Here is a 15,999-nt window from a genome sequence, read left to right as displayed (position 1 = left end):
ACTACTCGACGGATTTTAACGAAACTTGGTACAATTATTTTTCATACTCCTGGGCAGATTATAGTATACTTAAGAATTCCGACGGGAACGGGAATTAGCGGGAAAATCCTTTTGTATGAAAAATCTAAACCGCTTAAGTTAGACGCTTGAAATTTGGCACGCAGGTACCTTAGTAAACTTAAAGCTTAGTTACAACAGAATATTGCAAAATTCCCTCGGGAACGGGAGTTAGCGGGAAAAACATTTGTATGAAAAAATCTTAACCGCGTAAGAAAAGATGAAGGGGGTAAAACGGTATCCACGCGAACGAAGTCGCGGGCGGTCGCTAGTCTTTGAATAAATTACTCTCGGTTTATTTATTAATAGCTAAGAATATTCTAAAAAGTTCTCCGAGATAATACAATATCAACTTATTGACAGCTATTACAATATTATCCAAAGTTATTGTTGCGAAAAGTTTTAAGCGTCTGCGTTTCTGCCGATAAATTTATTATGAAAAATATTGTTTATCACCGGAATGTTGTCGAGCCGTGTTTTAGTTACTATGTTCGCCAGTACATTGCTCCGAGTTGATAACTCTATTAATATCTATCTGGTGTCTCGAAACGTAGGTACTTTGCGAACCAATAGCCTGCTGTGCGAGGGCCCACTGTATAGCAAACGGTAAAAAACAGGAAAAATATGTTTTTAATTTGTGCTCACAAAGCCTGACTCTACTTTTTAATACAGACTTAATAACGATAGACATTATGCCACGGCGATGATAAGTTCTTAACGTTATTATTGCCATTTAATATTCATGTATGTTAATATATTCTGGAAATAGCGCACAGCGAACAAGCGTTTCATAAATATTGTCAGTCTTCATCTAGTCTTCGTATTGTTCGGTTATTAAAACTTACGTTATAACATTAATAACATGAGTTAATTAGTATCTAATTATGTGATATTGCTCAAATAACATTACATATATTTTACATACGCGAGTGATTTCGTTACAAAATCCGATTATTTAGCTCAACAATCAAATACTTATACAACGCAAAATGTAAGTAGGTAAATGTATTAAGTAAGTAAGACTATTTTTAATACTCTTCTAGCTTTGGAAGATGCCCCGTGGGCCGTGAGTCGTGAAATCTTGCATTTTCAACAGTTTTCCAGCAAACGATTTAGATTCACTGTAAATCATTAGCGATTAGTGATTATTCAGTGAGTTTTTGTCGCGGCGCGTGTACCACTGTGCAGCCGGCAGCCGGCCAGTGCGTGTGCGACGCGCGTGTTCCTGATAGTGTTTGCTCGCGCGCCGGTTTGTGTTCATGTTTGTATAGACGCCGTGCGCCGGTTTACATCGTATTTTTTTTCGATTTCGTAAACTTAACATTTGACGCACGAGTTCAAAGTTTTAAAGTGAGTATATTTGAATTTTACAGCTAGTCTTACAGCTAGTCCTAATTTGGTAGAATTTTTTTAAACAAGTTGAATAATTTAAACATAAGGAAATCTGCACTCGTCTTAATTGACATAGAAGTGTTTTAAATTAATTCTTATTATACATAGTAGAGACGATGCGCGACGATGCAAATGATGCAATGAATAGGATAGATGTCAAAATTTAATTGAAAATTTTAATAAGCCTACTTCAGTTATAATTATTAAGTTGTTTACAAATGCATTTGAGATGCTGTTATCAAATATGCCCTAGGCAAACATTTTAGATAATTTTCTCTGATTTATAATTTTTAAGATTTGCTTTTCTTACAAATGCTTAATTAGGTAATTTCTTATATTTTTCATGATATTAAATTAAATACGGTTTTCTTAATGTGACGGGAGGCAAATTACAGGAGCATACAGGAATTTACACAAAAAAATAAAGTAGAGTCACAGTAGTAAATTTGACGAACACGATTGTTTATTCATGGCCAAACTGAATATAGAGCTAATAATAAAATAACCTTTGTCGCCCACTGTCAACAAATACCTCACATATCATGATAATACGAGTATACACAACTCAAATAGCTCCTAATGACCTCTAAAACGCAAGATTTTTTTACCTTCGCTAGTCTTGATCAGTTTTTTGGTTTTTTACCTTCAATTTAGATACTGTTGGCAATGATTATGTTTTGATTATGAATAAATTCCAATAATTTATCATTTATTCACCCACTCAATAAGTTTAAGCAGTGCAATAAAATATCGAATAATTAAAACGTTTTCCTTATAAACTGACTAGTAATTACATAATAACGTAAGTAATATACATTAATTTAAACTACTACTCGTATGTTAACCTTAGCTTTTTTTCTTAAATAAGTACAACCGGTTTACAATACTTTATATTTTACCTAAAACGATACTCATATACCTATCTAACGACAAAATTATTCAGGGTGTTTTTTATATTAGGTACCTACATAATAACTAGTGAAATCATAATTTACAGCTGTCTGTGTGGTGAGACTTTTTTTAATCATTGAATAAATTTTAAAATTAATGAGAGATTTTAACTGAAAATGTATACGAGTTTACCACTACCGTATATTTCAAGCATAAGTGACACATCGCACATCATTTTATGGGGACGAAGAAGTATGCTAGACCAAGTGTATCGACGCTTTCTTGTTGCACCGTGCACGCATGGTCTAGCATGAATTACGGAGATTGCGTCTACAAATTTTCATCAAAATATCAGAATTTTCTTCAATACTACCAAGCATCAGATCAGTTCTTTGTTCAGGTTTTCATAAATGCGCTTAGGTATGGATGTCGGTTCACTGGCAGCGGGTTCAATCATAATAATATATTTTATTTTGGAACTGATACCTACGTGAGACTGAAGGTGGACAAAAGCAATGAGAGATGTCTCGATCAAATAACCTCCTTTTACGAGCGCGACAGGGAGTTGTTCCCATAAATCCACCTGGTGTAATTCCAAGATGCTAACTCGGTTTAATATAAAGCAGATAGCGAGTAGTGCCGCCCCACCTCCAGTCACAATAACTCATTTCGACACCCTTCGAGCTCAGGTGGATGTCGAGCAGCTTAAAATATTGTTGTCACCGAAAACGATATTTCTTCAGCAGCAAAAATGTCTCAACCGCTTTTACAGCCACGAGTTTTTCGTATAGTGATTTATGTTTAATTAGAGTGTCCTTCACATTTTTATATCATTCCAGAATAATTCAAGAACTTCGTGACAGGGGAGAACCCGCGGAAACTTCTAAAACAATTTAAGAGTTTCCCCGCAAATGTTACACGTTGGGACCGTTGAGAAATAAATTGTTCGTAATAAGCGGGCTGAATGTAAAATGCATGTTATTATTTTAATTGTGATAAGAGAGTTACTGTGACATCAGTATGATTGACCTTCTTTGGTCTCAAAGTCGTACCTAACTGATAGGTGAGGAGTCTGATTTATCGTTCAGTTACTTTGTTCAACTCAATAATGCTCACATTTTACTGTAATCAAGCACAAAGTGAGATAGAGCTGGGTTTATCTGCGTTGTGACAACATCGCGACTAAACAACATTTAATGAATGTCAACGAAAGATCTAAAGATCTTTTTATTGAGCCAGCTACTTACAATATTTCTTAAATAAAATTTACAGGGAATATTTACCGTAGTCGCTTTATATCGTTGAATGAAACTCTCACTGTCAATAGGCTACTTAATTTTATATTTAATGACTTTTTTATTTCCTTTTCTATTAAGGTTTTCTTAGTGAATCTTAAGGAAATTCTCACACGAGCAGATTTGTATTCTTATCACACCATAAGGAAGTGGAACTACTTAAGTTATGTTATGTACACTATAGTTTCAACAAAATAAATGCGTCAAGGTTCTTTGATGGTGATGTGTTCACTTTGGATTTCCTATAATCAAACGATAGACTTTGTAGTCATGCAGACTGCTTGTATTTCATGATGATACAATACGATTGATAAAACACATCCTTATCTTTGATAAATTGTAAATATGACCAGTGTGTGTAACAGGTGCTATTAGGAAATATAGACACGTTGTTCATCGCGTCTAGACTGTATGTAACTCAAGGACATTTTCAGTGCAGATGAATTATGTATTTATGTATTTATATAAAATATGCATGCAAGTCATGTTGTCATTTACGTACAATGGTTTAGGATTCAGAGAAATGACTGGTGCAAAGCTATGCAGCAGTCGACGACGATAATGTGACTATGTTACACGTGTAGGTAATCTCTCAGTTGTTTGTTTTTTACATTTTGTTTGTTATCTACTTAGTTTTAACCAGAATAAAATTATCATATACCTATCATATGAACATAAATAAACAGAGATCGCGATGTGCACACTGGAGTTAACCCTGTGATCTATAATGTTCTGCCGTCGGGGTTCACGCGCCCGCGTCCCTCACAAGGGTCTAACCGCAGACATGTCGACCATCATTGTACCTATTTTCCGGATACTAACCGCCTCTACATAAGTTAGCGCAGCTCTGCCAATGTTGCCTTCGGTTATTCAATTATCATTAACACGTATGAGGTCCCAGATGAGGTACTGTGTGTGCGTATACCTTTGTGTACATTTTCCGGACCTACCCAAATTGCTTTTCACACTCATGATATGAGTGAGTTATTAGCAGTAAAGCCCCTGGCACGCGGGCATTGTGAATATGGCGTGGCGTGAACATTTCCAAACGATTTGACAGGTTGTAGGTATGTTAGTAATTTCATAATGTCCAAAATAATTATTAATACCTATCACCGATCAATTAGCTTAGGCGCAGACCACCGACTTTTTTGTTAGTTGGCTGATAGTTGGGCCCGATTCTAATTTGCATGAAATATTGGCCGATACCAAATCGATGTAATGTGCGCACTTAATAAACAGCCCCACCTATTGGCCAACTAAAAAAATCGGTGGTCTGCGCCTAGGCTTATGTAGGGTGTTGGAGCAAAATAACTTATGCATTGCTGATATTTAAGTACCTACCTACGTCAGTTATTATTTGTTTTTAAAATTGAATGCAAAAAGAATAATATCTATGTTTAGTGCAATCATTAAGTTATGTAAATAGATAACGAGTATCTTCAGGTTATCAATATTATGACGATCTGTTTTATGTTAGTATTTAGGTATTTAATGAGTACATATTTTTTTAGGTAGTTATATAGTTTAATTACTATAATATGATTTCATACAGAAAAAGGTGCAAATAAGTACATATTTTTTTACGCGCCGAGTTTCAAAAATAAAATCATATTTTAAAAGTAGTAGCCATAGCAGATTTAATTAAATACATCTAGGTAAGTAAGCAGTAAATGAATATTTATATTTCACGAAAAGATAGGCCATAGTCCCTTTGTAAAATATGTTTAACACAAAGTATAGAGAGAAACACCGAAATAATTAATAGTCTGCCTACCTTTGTCAATGAAAAGCTCCCCCCCTCCTTCCGTTCCATTTCCGAACCCTAATGATACCTATTGATCGCATTACGCCGTCACAGGAAACAGGCAGGGCATATCTCAATATTTCTTCAGACAATAAATAAAATATTCCGCTTGAGCACTAAATCTTATTACGGATAAAAGGAACCGCTCCAATATGCTTCACTCGTGAACCAGTGTGAACAATCAAGTATTATTTATGTACCTACAAAGTGAGAGGTCATTTATTCAGTGACTGAACATGACTAAACTTCGTGACCTTTAAACGTTGAAAGATAGGTAGTTTATTGGTAGGAGATGATAGTCTTAAAAGGTTTTCCGATATGGACAAATTATGGGGTCCTCTATCCTCAAAGGATGTTTCAAGTTTTGACAGTCTTGTCTTTTAAAAGTGAACGCATTTTTCATTTAAGTCAAAAAATTGTCTACCGTGAAAACTGCATCTACCAAGTGCTTTAGAAGTAGAGTTAGTGGTGGAACAAAAGCACGGATGACAGAATCGCGATTTTGTCTTGTACTATTTTCCCTCCTGCACTTGTTGCCTGTTTTAGATTTCCAAGAAACTTCGTAGCTTTAGCATTTTATTTATTGACTTTTTCAATCGCTAGCTTTATCATACAACTATATTTGCGGTCATAACCACTAGCGTAGCAGCAAATTTAATTACTTTTATCAGCATAATAACTATGTAGTTATGTAAATAAAGGCGATGTTTCATCATCTAAAGGCAATTGACATATAAAAAAACCAGTTTCGAAAGTAATATTGTAACTATTTCGACTTGTCTATGACTCTACAATAAGTAAGACTTAATTTTACATTAATTTTGTAGTCAAACTACTATGGTTAGGAAAGAAGAGTACCTACTTATTTAAAACAAAAGCTGGGAAATGTTATCCAACAAAGCTAGGAAATGTTTGGCCATCACAGAAAACTTAAAAAAAGCGCATTCGACTGAAACCGGGCACTACCAAAGTTTAACTAAGCCAAAACTTACGTAAACTTGTGTAGAATATACTGGAAACTATACCGTGTAGAGAACATCTGTTTCATCAGCAAACATTTGCCCTGGTGCGAATTAAATCCATTACCCTCGCATCCTAGGCTGAGCACTTACTTTGAGCCAGGGTTTCTAAACCTTCTAACCCAAATAACTTTTTGCGTTAGGCAATTTTCATTGAAAGTCGTGGAACCAAGTTTACAGTAATTAGAAATGTAAGATTCAAATGCATTTGGTAGATTTTCAAGACTTAAAAAATATACATTTTTGTGTTTATCGATACTTCACCGAGATTTTGATAGAGTCACTGTCTTATTTCAATTGCAATAATGGATATAATATAGGTACTCGTACATAACCTACTGTTATTCTGTGAAAGTTCTTTTTTTATTCAACAATGAAGAAATGTATTTTAAATAAGGAAAAGATCACTTATTAGGGTTCCGTAGCCAAAATGGCAAAAACGGAACCCTTATAGTTTCGTCATGTCNTAGATAATACGTTTTCCTACATTCTGAATTATAATAACTATATCGAAGATGATGTGGTTCGCGCATTTCATGAAAAGTTACTTCGGTGCACATCATTTAGACCGCGTGAGCTAGAATTATTTCAACACCCTGAACTGATTGAACCTGTACCTAAAAATGAGACGCACCTTCAAGTAATTTATGACGGTGACGTGGGATTAGTGGGGCACTGGAGTTGTATTTATTACATTAATGGAATACTGCGTGTGTACGATAGTCTTGTTGGTGTTCTAGGAAAATCGCAAAAAATATATGTAAAAGCCTTGTTTCCGTATCTATCGGAGTCATGTATTCAGTTTCCAAGTGTTCAGCGACAACCGAATACTATTGATTGTGGTTTGTTTGCCATTGCTTTTGCCACCTCTTTAGCTCGGAATATTTATAAATACATATATAAAATTAATATTCATACATAAAAGTACAAGGCAAAATATCGGGAGAGTTTAGGCTCCATTCACCAGGTGTATAAATTGACATAATAAGTTTATTATATTTGCTGCTACGGAACCCTTTGTGCGCGAGCCCGACTCGCACTTGGCCGGTTTTTTTTTTAAAAATATTTTGGCACAGCTGCAAATAATGAGAAGATTGTAAGGAACGATGCTCAAAATATGAATCAGTCGCACATACTCAAGCCTGTGATTGGCCTGTTTTCAATTATTTAGACATTTAGCCTATAAAATAATTTTCAAACTGGCCACGCTTATTTTAGCTGTTTAAAAATAAAAAATTATTTTCACAAGGATTTTTTTTAAATTCCAGCTACCGGCACACAATGACGCCACCTAGCGGCGAGGGCGCCGAGCCGCCACACATCGTGGTGCTGGACGGCGGATTCTCGACGCAGCTGTCGTGCCACGTCGGCCACGTCATCGACGGAGACCCGCTGTGGAGTGCGCGATTCTTGCACACCCATCCTGAAGAAGTTGTCAATACTCATCTTGATTTTCTGAGAGGTATCTACATCTTTTAATTGCTATGCCGTTTAGACTTATCTTCATTTTCGAGAGGTAACTCCACCCGCTGTGGAACGCGTGCTTTTTGCATACCCATCCTGAAGAAGTTGTCAATACTCATCTCGATTTTCTGAGAGGTACTTACTATCTTTTAAATTGTTTTGACACTTAAAACGGATTCCGAAATAAAAAGGTAACAGGTAGATTTCAAAAAAGTTTTGGAATACCTGAAAAACCGTGGTTCGTCCCTTAGGTACCTACGTTAATTGTGTTTATAGGTACTTAGCAACATTTTCAGCCGAAGGGCGTCCACTGTTGAACATGGTCTCCCTACCCTAGCTGTTCAATTAAATTCATATGATAATTATTAATAAATTATTTAAATATTAACAACGTACAGCAGGGTATAAAAGGAAGAGACCGAAATGCGTTATTTTAATTACTAATAAATTACACATTTGCTCTATGTTAGCAAATAATTACGGAATTTCAACCTGTATTTCGCAGTGTGCACTTGATTCGATGAACAAAACTATTCACAGAGGTATAAACGTAGAAATTCTATAGCAGCCTGTAGTTAATTTTCCAAATGACTCGTTTTACCAGTCGCTGATTCCACCATTGAAGAACAAAATTATCATAAAAATTGATAGACTTCCTTGTTCTTTCATTACGAGATTATCAGGGACAATCGTTAAAAAGTATTAAAATCGTTATTTGACTCCGGTTGAAGGAAATCTTTAATATTTATTTTCAATATTTGCGTACCAGCTCTGAAATATTTAAAATTTCTGGCAGTGGCTTTTGCACTGAATTAATATTTAAGTACACAAAATATTTAAAATATTAATCATTCCGTATTAAAATTAACGAGGAAATACTTGAAACCACTATTTATTATTCATCCACTCTATAGATTCTTAATTCCATTGGAGGAAGCAAAGCTCTACCTACAGGGTATTTATTTAAATGTACCAGTTAATAGCTTTAGTCCGAGGCTTTGTTTCGACTTCCGGTTAAACGAAAGTACCGATCAGTATTGAAAGCGTTATTTATTGCTCCACTTCTCTCGATAACTAGTGCTCAAAGTGTTAAGCCCTGTTGGATAATTTACTAATAGTAAACACAATACAATAATTAATTGGTCTTCTTTCTTAAAATTTTTTAATTACTTAGTCTCGTTCTCTAGCTTTTTATTATGAATTATTTATTAAGTGGGCCTTTATATTTAAGAAAAATTTTTTTTTACCTCAATCATCTCATTATCGTCGCTCTAAGTTTATTTTTCGTTGGAAAATGGCACAGTTCACAGAGATTTTAGACAATTATTTGCGACAGTTCTATTCAAATTGACGAAAAGAGCCTCGGGGTCACAACCGTTGAAAGTTCTACGGGTAGACAAAATGGTCGAAAACTTTGTGAACCTGAATATTTGTAAGGCACAGGTAAACTCGATACTACCTGCGGTAGGTACTTTGGAGGTAGTTTCGCGCGGGTCACGGCAGAGCACCCTGGGGAGCTTATGAGCACTCCGCGAAGCATACCTTCTTGCAGATTGCGCTCTGTTAATAGTCTTCGGGGATTTGAAAGAAAGTAAGGTAGTGCTTCGCTGCGAACATTTACGAACGCTATAAAGTCTTTAAAGTCGTACAAAATATTCGTTATGCGTTTTAATCAAAAGTAACGCGCTACCATATTTTGCATTAAGTGCGCTTTTTAAATACGATAACATTTTTATTTAGAAACTGGCCAATCTTTCAGTATTTAAAAGTTTTGCATTGAGTAAGTTTTATGAAAACGTGTGATTGGAGTCCGCCTGAACCTTTAGTTTTTTAGTAATATAATTTTAATTAACTATTACATGTAACATATAACAACTATTACATACAACAACGTATGTTTATTGATACTTGCGTACCTACAGACAGTGATCTCGTATCATAATATCCATTATCTTTTAGTGCCAACATAAAATGATTAAAGGCACAGCGTTATCTAGTTTGTTGCTGTTTACAAACTTGCTAGTAGATATTGGATATTCAGTCTCGCAGCCTGATAGGTAATGTGCATCAGCGGGACGCGCTAACTTATCACTGTAACAAGTTCCGAACTATCTAGCTACAAAGATTGCAGCTATGGTGCTCGGGCCATGAATAATGTCAGCGCCTTTCTGCGCATCAACGAACACTTGCGCCTCCAGGCGTCCACGTGCAAACAGTTTTAGACACTATTATTATCGCATCGTTTTATTACATTCACTGCAACAATTTAAGCCACGTTAGGTACCTACTCGCACCGAATGACGTTTAATTTAGCTAAAACAAGGAGGTTGGAAAGCGTAGGTACATATTGCGCGAAATCTGATGGATGGTGCTTGTTTACCAACGTCACGCGCAACTAATCCCTTTGAACTGCAAAGTAATTGCTTTGTTCCCCATTCCAAAGGCGAAGTTTGAATGAATTTCAAGACACACCTACCGACACGGGCGCACAGCAACCGCAAACGAATGCGTAGCGACTTAGCGAGCGACAGGAGTGAGCCCGCAATACACTCGTAGCTAAGTGTACATGCGTGTTTTGACGGATTACACGTTAGGTCGCTTTTAGCCCGTCATTTTCTTGCATCTGACAGCGAGAGTGCGACCTCGTCTCGTGTCATCGTCCTCTGAAAGCGCTTTTCTTCGCCACAAAACGGACCGTTTCTTTTCATAAGGAAAAGCTGAAAAGTGTCTGCAAGCAAATAACTCCCTGGAGGGGAAAGCCTACTGCCTTGCTTTGCTTCTTCTTATACGGGACTTGATATGAAAAAATATAAAAAATGGCCGCGTACTTTGCGGAATTGTAAATGTTACAGTGACACCTTTTAAAGGAGGGACATAAAATATAAGCACCATTACATTTCCTGAATTTAAATGAAATTGAAAGATATATTTTGTGGAATAAAGTGCTGTCATAAAATAAGCTTGTGATTTAAATTAGTAACAAGTTGAAATGAGAGCCCACTTATGAGAATGACTGGAGAATCCAGATGTTTTCGTGCGATTATTATGATGGACGCGGTAGGTAGTTGCCAAGCGATAGCGTTACTCAGTCGCGTCGAATAACTACTTCATATTTGCATAGTAGAGGGCGGGCGGCGGAGGCTCTGCGGGCCGGCTGCAGGCTCGGGCCGAGGGCCGCCGGAGCTTCGCCCCGGGTACACTTCCTGCCGTCATTAATCACTTTGTGTGTCTAATACGTTTCCATTCGCAGCCCGTGCACCGTTTATTTATTATTACTACATAATTTTCATCGTCGGCAGGCCCGCTTCTGCACGTTTCCTCATTGTCGGTCTGCCGGCAGCCGGCTCGCGTTACTCTAAGTTTTAATAACATTAATTGTTACGCCTCTTGGCCGCACCCTACTCACTGTTAATAATACGCGACGCTGAACTTCGCTAATATTTATCGTGCTAGTTTACAAATGCGAACTTTGAGAGCGTGTTTAATTATCGTAGATATGAAAGGTAGGGAGATATCGGTTGAATATTTTGAAACATTAATCTTGGGATTCATTCGTTTTCATTACATCTGTTGGTGATTAATGGGGATAGAATTATGAGGTATGAAATTGATGTTTTTGCAGCGGGGGCGGACGTGATAATAACGAACACGTACCAGGCGTCGGTGGAGGGCTTCGCGGAGCACCTGGGGCTGGGCGCGGAGCAGTCGCGCGCGCTCATCGCCAGCGCCGCCGAGCTGGCCGTGCGCGCGCGCTCCATCTACCTCGACGAGTTCCAGGACTACCTGCAGAGCGGTCAGTACATGTTACATACACATAAGTAAATTATGTAGCGTATCACAGAAAACATTCGTAAAATTTCAATTTTAATTGAATTGGGAATATGAGCGAACTTAACGTTGTGGAGTGATGAAAATTATCGAGAATCTTTTGTGTAATAATGTGTCTTAAAGTTGCCCCATTTATAAGGTAGGTTTCAATAGAAATGATGAGGCATTTTTATGTCTTTCATAACAGATTGTATAAAAATGGTTGTAGGTATTCTTTACAACGAGGTACAAAGGGGCCCTAAGTAACTATTTTCTAGTAAGCTTGTCAGAAAAAGCCTATCTCTAAAATCATAATTCATTGCGTGATTCTTTAAAACTGTAAAATTACGACATTGGTAATCTTTCTGCAACATTCTCTAATAACTATTGAAGGTGAAATTCTAGCTTGATTGATTGATCACAAAGGTCAAAATGAAAAAGTCTTACAAGGTATAAAAAATACGCACATCTTTACTGGTTTCAGACCTTTTTCCATTAGTGATAGTAAAACCAAAGTCCTGTGATGGAGTGAACACGGCATGCGTGAACTTTATGATCATTCCCGTGCGAATTTGTAATGGAACGACATAAAATACACCATAAGGCACATCCTGTATACCCAGCATATCAGAATCATAACTTCGATAATGTTAAGAGTCGAGCATATTTTCCTACGTGCAAAGGATTCTTGTATTATAGAATTTAACCCACATAAAGACGTTAAAGAATGTTACTCTACGTACCTTATTTTATAAAGATAGGTATGGGCGTAGATGCATTTTCCATCTTTTGCCCTTTTTGCTAGTTAAAATATTTTATACGAAAATGTGTTGGCTATGTTGCTAAGTATTTTCAGAAGTACAATATCATTTCGTTTCATGAAATCATCCCCTCACAAATAAAACTGAGAAACATGTTCTTGACATACCATTTATAAGCACGAAGGATTCGCTTAATGTTCCTTTAATGCCAAAATTGAAATAGCTTTTTGCTAAAAGAAGTGCACCTATATTTTCCTTTACAATAAAACCAGTTACGCTGTTTTAATTAATGGTATTGGAGATATAATTAATTAGCTTATTTTATATTATTGCGTACGACTGAACGATTTCCGTCATTATCTGGTTCACCTGGCCTGAAATAAGCGGTAATATTATCTCGCAGCCCACAGAACGAAATGATATTATCATTAAAACCACGAGCAAAATAATTGCTTATATTGATTATGCCCGACTAGAATTGGAATGCACAACATTATCGGTCCCTCCAATTCGGAACAACAATCTGTCAATATTAATTAGGGGCTTAGAATATCCCGAAAGAGAATTAGTTAACTCCTTTAAACTCGAGGATTGACACGAGCGGCGTTATTCTGCCTTATTTATACGGTTGTCGCGAGTTGTAGGGATCAGAGAGTGATTTTTGGCGGGTTACATGCTCCAGTGCGGGCGGCGGTTTTGAAGTGAACTCATAAATAAACAGGAGCGGGAAAATAGGCTGTTTCTTGCAGCCGATTAAGGCTTATCGTTTGAATTAACCATTAAATATTTCAATGGAAATATGGTACACATTAAAAAAAGCAAAATATTGTGACCACTAGTTACACAGTGGCTAGCACATAAATGTTATGTCAAAGAGGTAGAGACGTAAAAATCATACACAGAAGATTTCCTTGAATTTCAGTAAGGCTTTGACTCAGGGCTTTGACCAAACCTAAAAGGCAAGTCGTGTTCAATAAATGAACTTACTCACCTTCCATTTCTCCTGACTTTGAGTTCTGAGTTTACGGCAACAATTGAATATTATCATACTATTTTATTTTATTACTTACTCAGCAATTACTGTTTGCATTTCATTATAACCTTTTGCAGCAATTAACTTTATGAAAACTTCGAGCAATAACTCGAAACTTACCTACACCGCAAAAGTAATTTATTACGAGGATTAATAAAATTTCAAGAATGTTTGCATTTTCGCGTAAACAAAGATTCCCGGGCCCGCATCCCTAGGGTCGGGTGCAAGCACGCATTAATTACTCTGCAAGGGCTAACGGCACATGTAGGTGCGCGACATAACAACGCGTTAACGTTTCCTGCAAAAAATACACAAAACATTCGCCTCAAATCTGAACACTCCGAATGTTGAATTTATGGAAGCATATTTTCAGTTTTCCGCACCAAAATCGTAAAAACGAAACATTTTGTGGAATCAGTGGCTGTCTGGCTGGGTTTCACGTTGCTTTCTAACAATCAACCTTAGTAAAGCACCGCAGTTCTGCATGCTGGCCATCTGTAGATATCGAGTGTTTTGTTTTTCTCCGTACACTCTGCTCTCGTGCGGGACACGGTTTCAATAGGATTAGGTGTCCATGTTATGCGTTGCATGTGAATATACATACAGAATGAATTTTTTCATCTGTGCGTGGATGGCCAAATCCAATTAACAATTTTACTATGAAATGCCAAAAAAATCTGACTAGAGTCACGGCTAGACTGGACTCTGCTGCTAAAATATAGGTATTATTCGTAGTCAGCCGTTTGACTTCACTTTACACAATTTTATTCCTCTAACACTGTTTACTGGTGGTATGTTACTTTTTCAGCTTTGATCAAAATAGTTCAGTTCATCTCCAGTGAGGCTTTTTAATTAATTGACAATTTCAAACTTGGCCATACCTACACATACCTGAAATCACTCTGTATACCAACGTAGGTGTATTTTAGATCCAAACGCAGTTGAGGCGCATGATTGATGACCAATAAAGCGATGGTTTGGATATGAGTTAATCTACATACCTATCTCGTAGCACTACGAGTATCAATTTCATTGTATACGGGATCGGGGCACCCACCGAGTGGAGCTCAGTGAAGCAGGTGATACTGGACTGGACACATTCGATGTACCAACCTACGTAAAGTTAGGTACAGTACCTCTAGTACGAAACACTTTCGAGTTCGTTTCGTTGCGTATTCAAAGTGTCATCGAAAAATTTTTTATGAAAAATTAAACAGCGCCCCCTATATTATAGCCGCCCTAGGGGGCGCTGTTTAATTTTTCATACAAAATTTTTCGATGACACTTTGAATACGCAACGAAACGAACTCGAAAGTTTTTCCTACTAGAGGTACAGATATAACCTCAAGACGATTAAAAAACCAAAATCATTTTATTTGAGTAAGTAACTAGAGGTTGTTATTTAGGTGTGACTAAAAGTGAATTAATTGTTTCACTAAAAAGTAGGTACAGTAAATCTAGAACTACCTCAAAATTACAATTTTAATCAATTTAACTGAGGAAGGCGACTTGTTTAAATATACATATAATTTCTCAAATTCCTTAGAGAAAATAGAGAGGTTTGTATAATTACATTCTTGAAAATTCGAAATTATTTTACTTCGATATCCTGTAGGGATATGACCCGTTACAAAAGGTGAAAATCTTTTACTGTTAGAAATTGCTTTTAATTTAATAAGATTACGGTACTCGCGACAAGGGAGCGGAGTATCACTCAGGAGCAAAATCCAATTCAAGATTGTCTTAATTTTTATTAGCTGACACTGACACGAGACGACATTATCAATCTAAAAACTTTGATATTACGACTTAATTAAGAGAAAAATTGTAAAGGGATTTTTTAAGACCTTGGTAGTAATAATAATAAACTAAGTAGGTACATATGTATTACATATTATGTACCTACTGCCTACTTAATTAGTAGCTCTATCGATTTTGACAAAAGAGCCATGTGCACTAAGTGCATGCTTACAATGACATGATTTATGTGTACCTAAGTAAATAGGTAGGTATGTAAAGTCAAAATAATAAGCTGTTTTCAAAGTCCATGCATCTTACTAATAGATACTACCTACCTACTTACTTAATAGATAACTAACATCAGTCGTTTCTACACCAAAGTAAAACTTTATAAATAAAGGCACAATGGCGAAAATATTGTTTAATTTTAATCATAAAACGGTTAACTTTTATCTTTTTTCATGGCGAAGTAAAGAAAACGGAAAGAATACAAAGAACAAAGAAATTAAAAAGATCATTTGCATCTGTCAAGCGAAATAGACAGGCCGTTCACGAAGATAGCAAAAATCTACTCTGTGTCCTTGAGAGACATTTTTTTTTAAATATCATTTGCAAGGTATAATTTCACAATTTAGGTAAGAAAGTTTCAATCAATAGGTACTAATTATGATCATAGACGATTTGGACATGATAATGTATCAAAAATTCTGAAAATTTATAATGTTTATAATTA

General features: G+C 36.3%; 1 protein-coding gene across 2 annotated transcripts in view; it reads left to right on the top strand.

Moving 5' to 3' along the window:
* Positions 1–893: 893 nt before the first annotated feature.
* The window catches only part of LOC114354552 (homocysteine S-methyltransferase 1), a 29,092-nt gene continuing 13,986 nt past the window's right edge, over positions 894–15,999 (top strand). The window contains exons 1-3 of one of the 2 annotated variants that reach the window (XM_028306977.1): positions 894–1,048; positions 7,730–7,923; positions 11,548–11,718. In XM_028306977.1, the coding sequence (XP_028162778.1) occupies positions 7,743–7,923; positions 11,548–11,718 (352 nt within the window). In that variant the 5' untranslated portion in view covers positions 894–1,048; positions 7,730–7,742. Of the gene's footprint in view, positions 1,049–1,230; positions 1,408–7,729; positions 7,924–11,547; positions 11,719–15,999 lie in introns of those variants that run through there. The other variant, XM_028306976.1, reaches the window with a different exon arrangement.

Source organism: Ostrinia furnacalis, unplaced genomic scaffold (genome assembly GCF_004193835.3).
Source record: "Ostrinia furnacalis isolate ACB-3 unplaced genomic scaffold, ASM419383v2 OfSCF2054, whole genome shotgun sequence".
NCBI classification, from domain to species: domain Eukaryota; kingdom Metazoa; phylum Arthropoda; class Insecta; order Lepidoptera; family Crambidae; genus Ostrinia; species Ostrinia furnacalis.
This window is presented reverse-complemented; position numbering and strand designations above follow the sequence as displayed.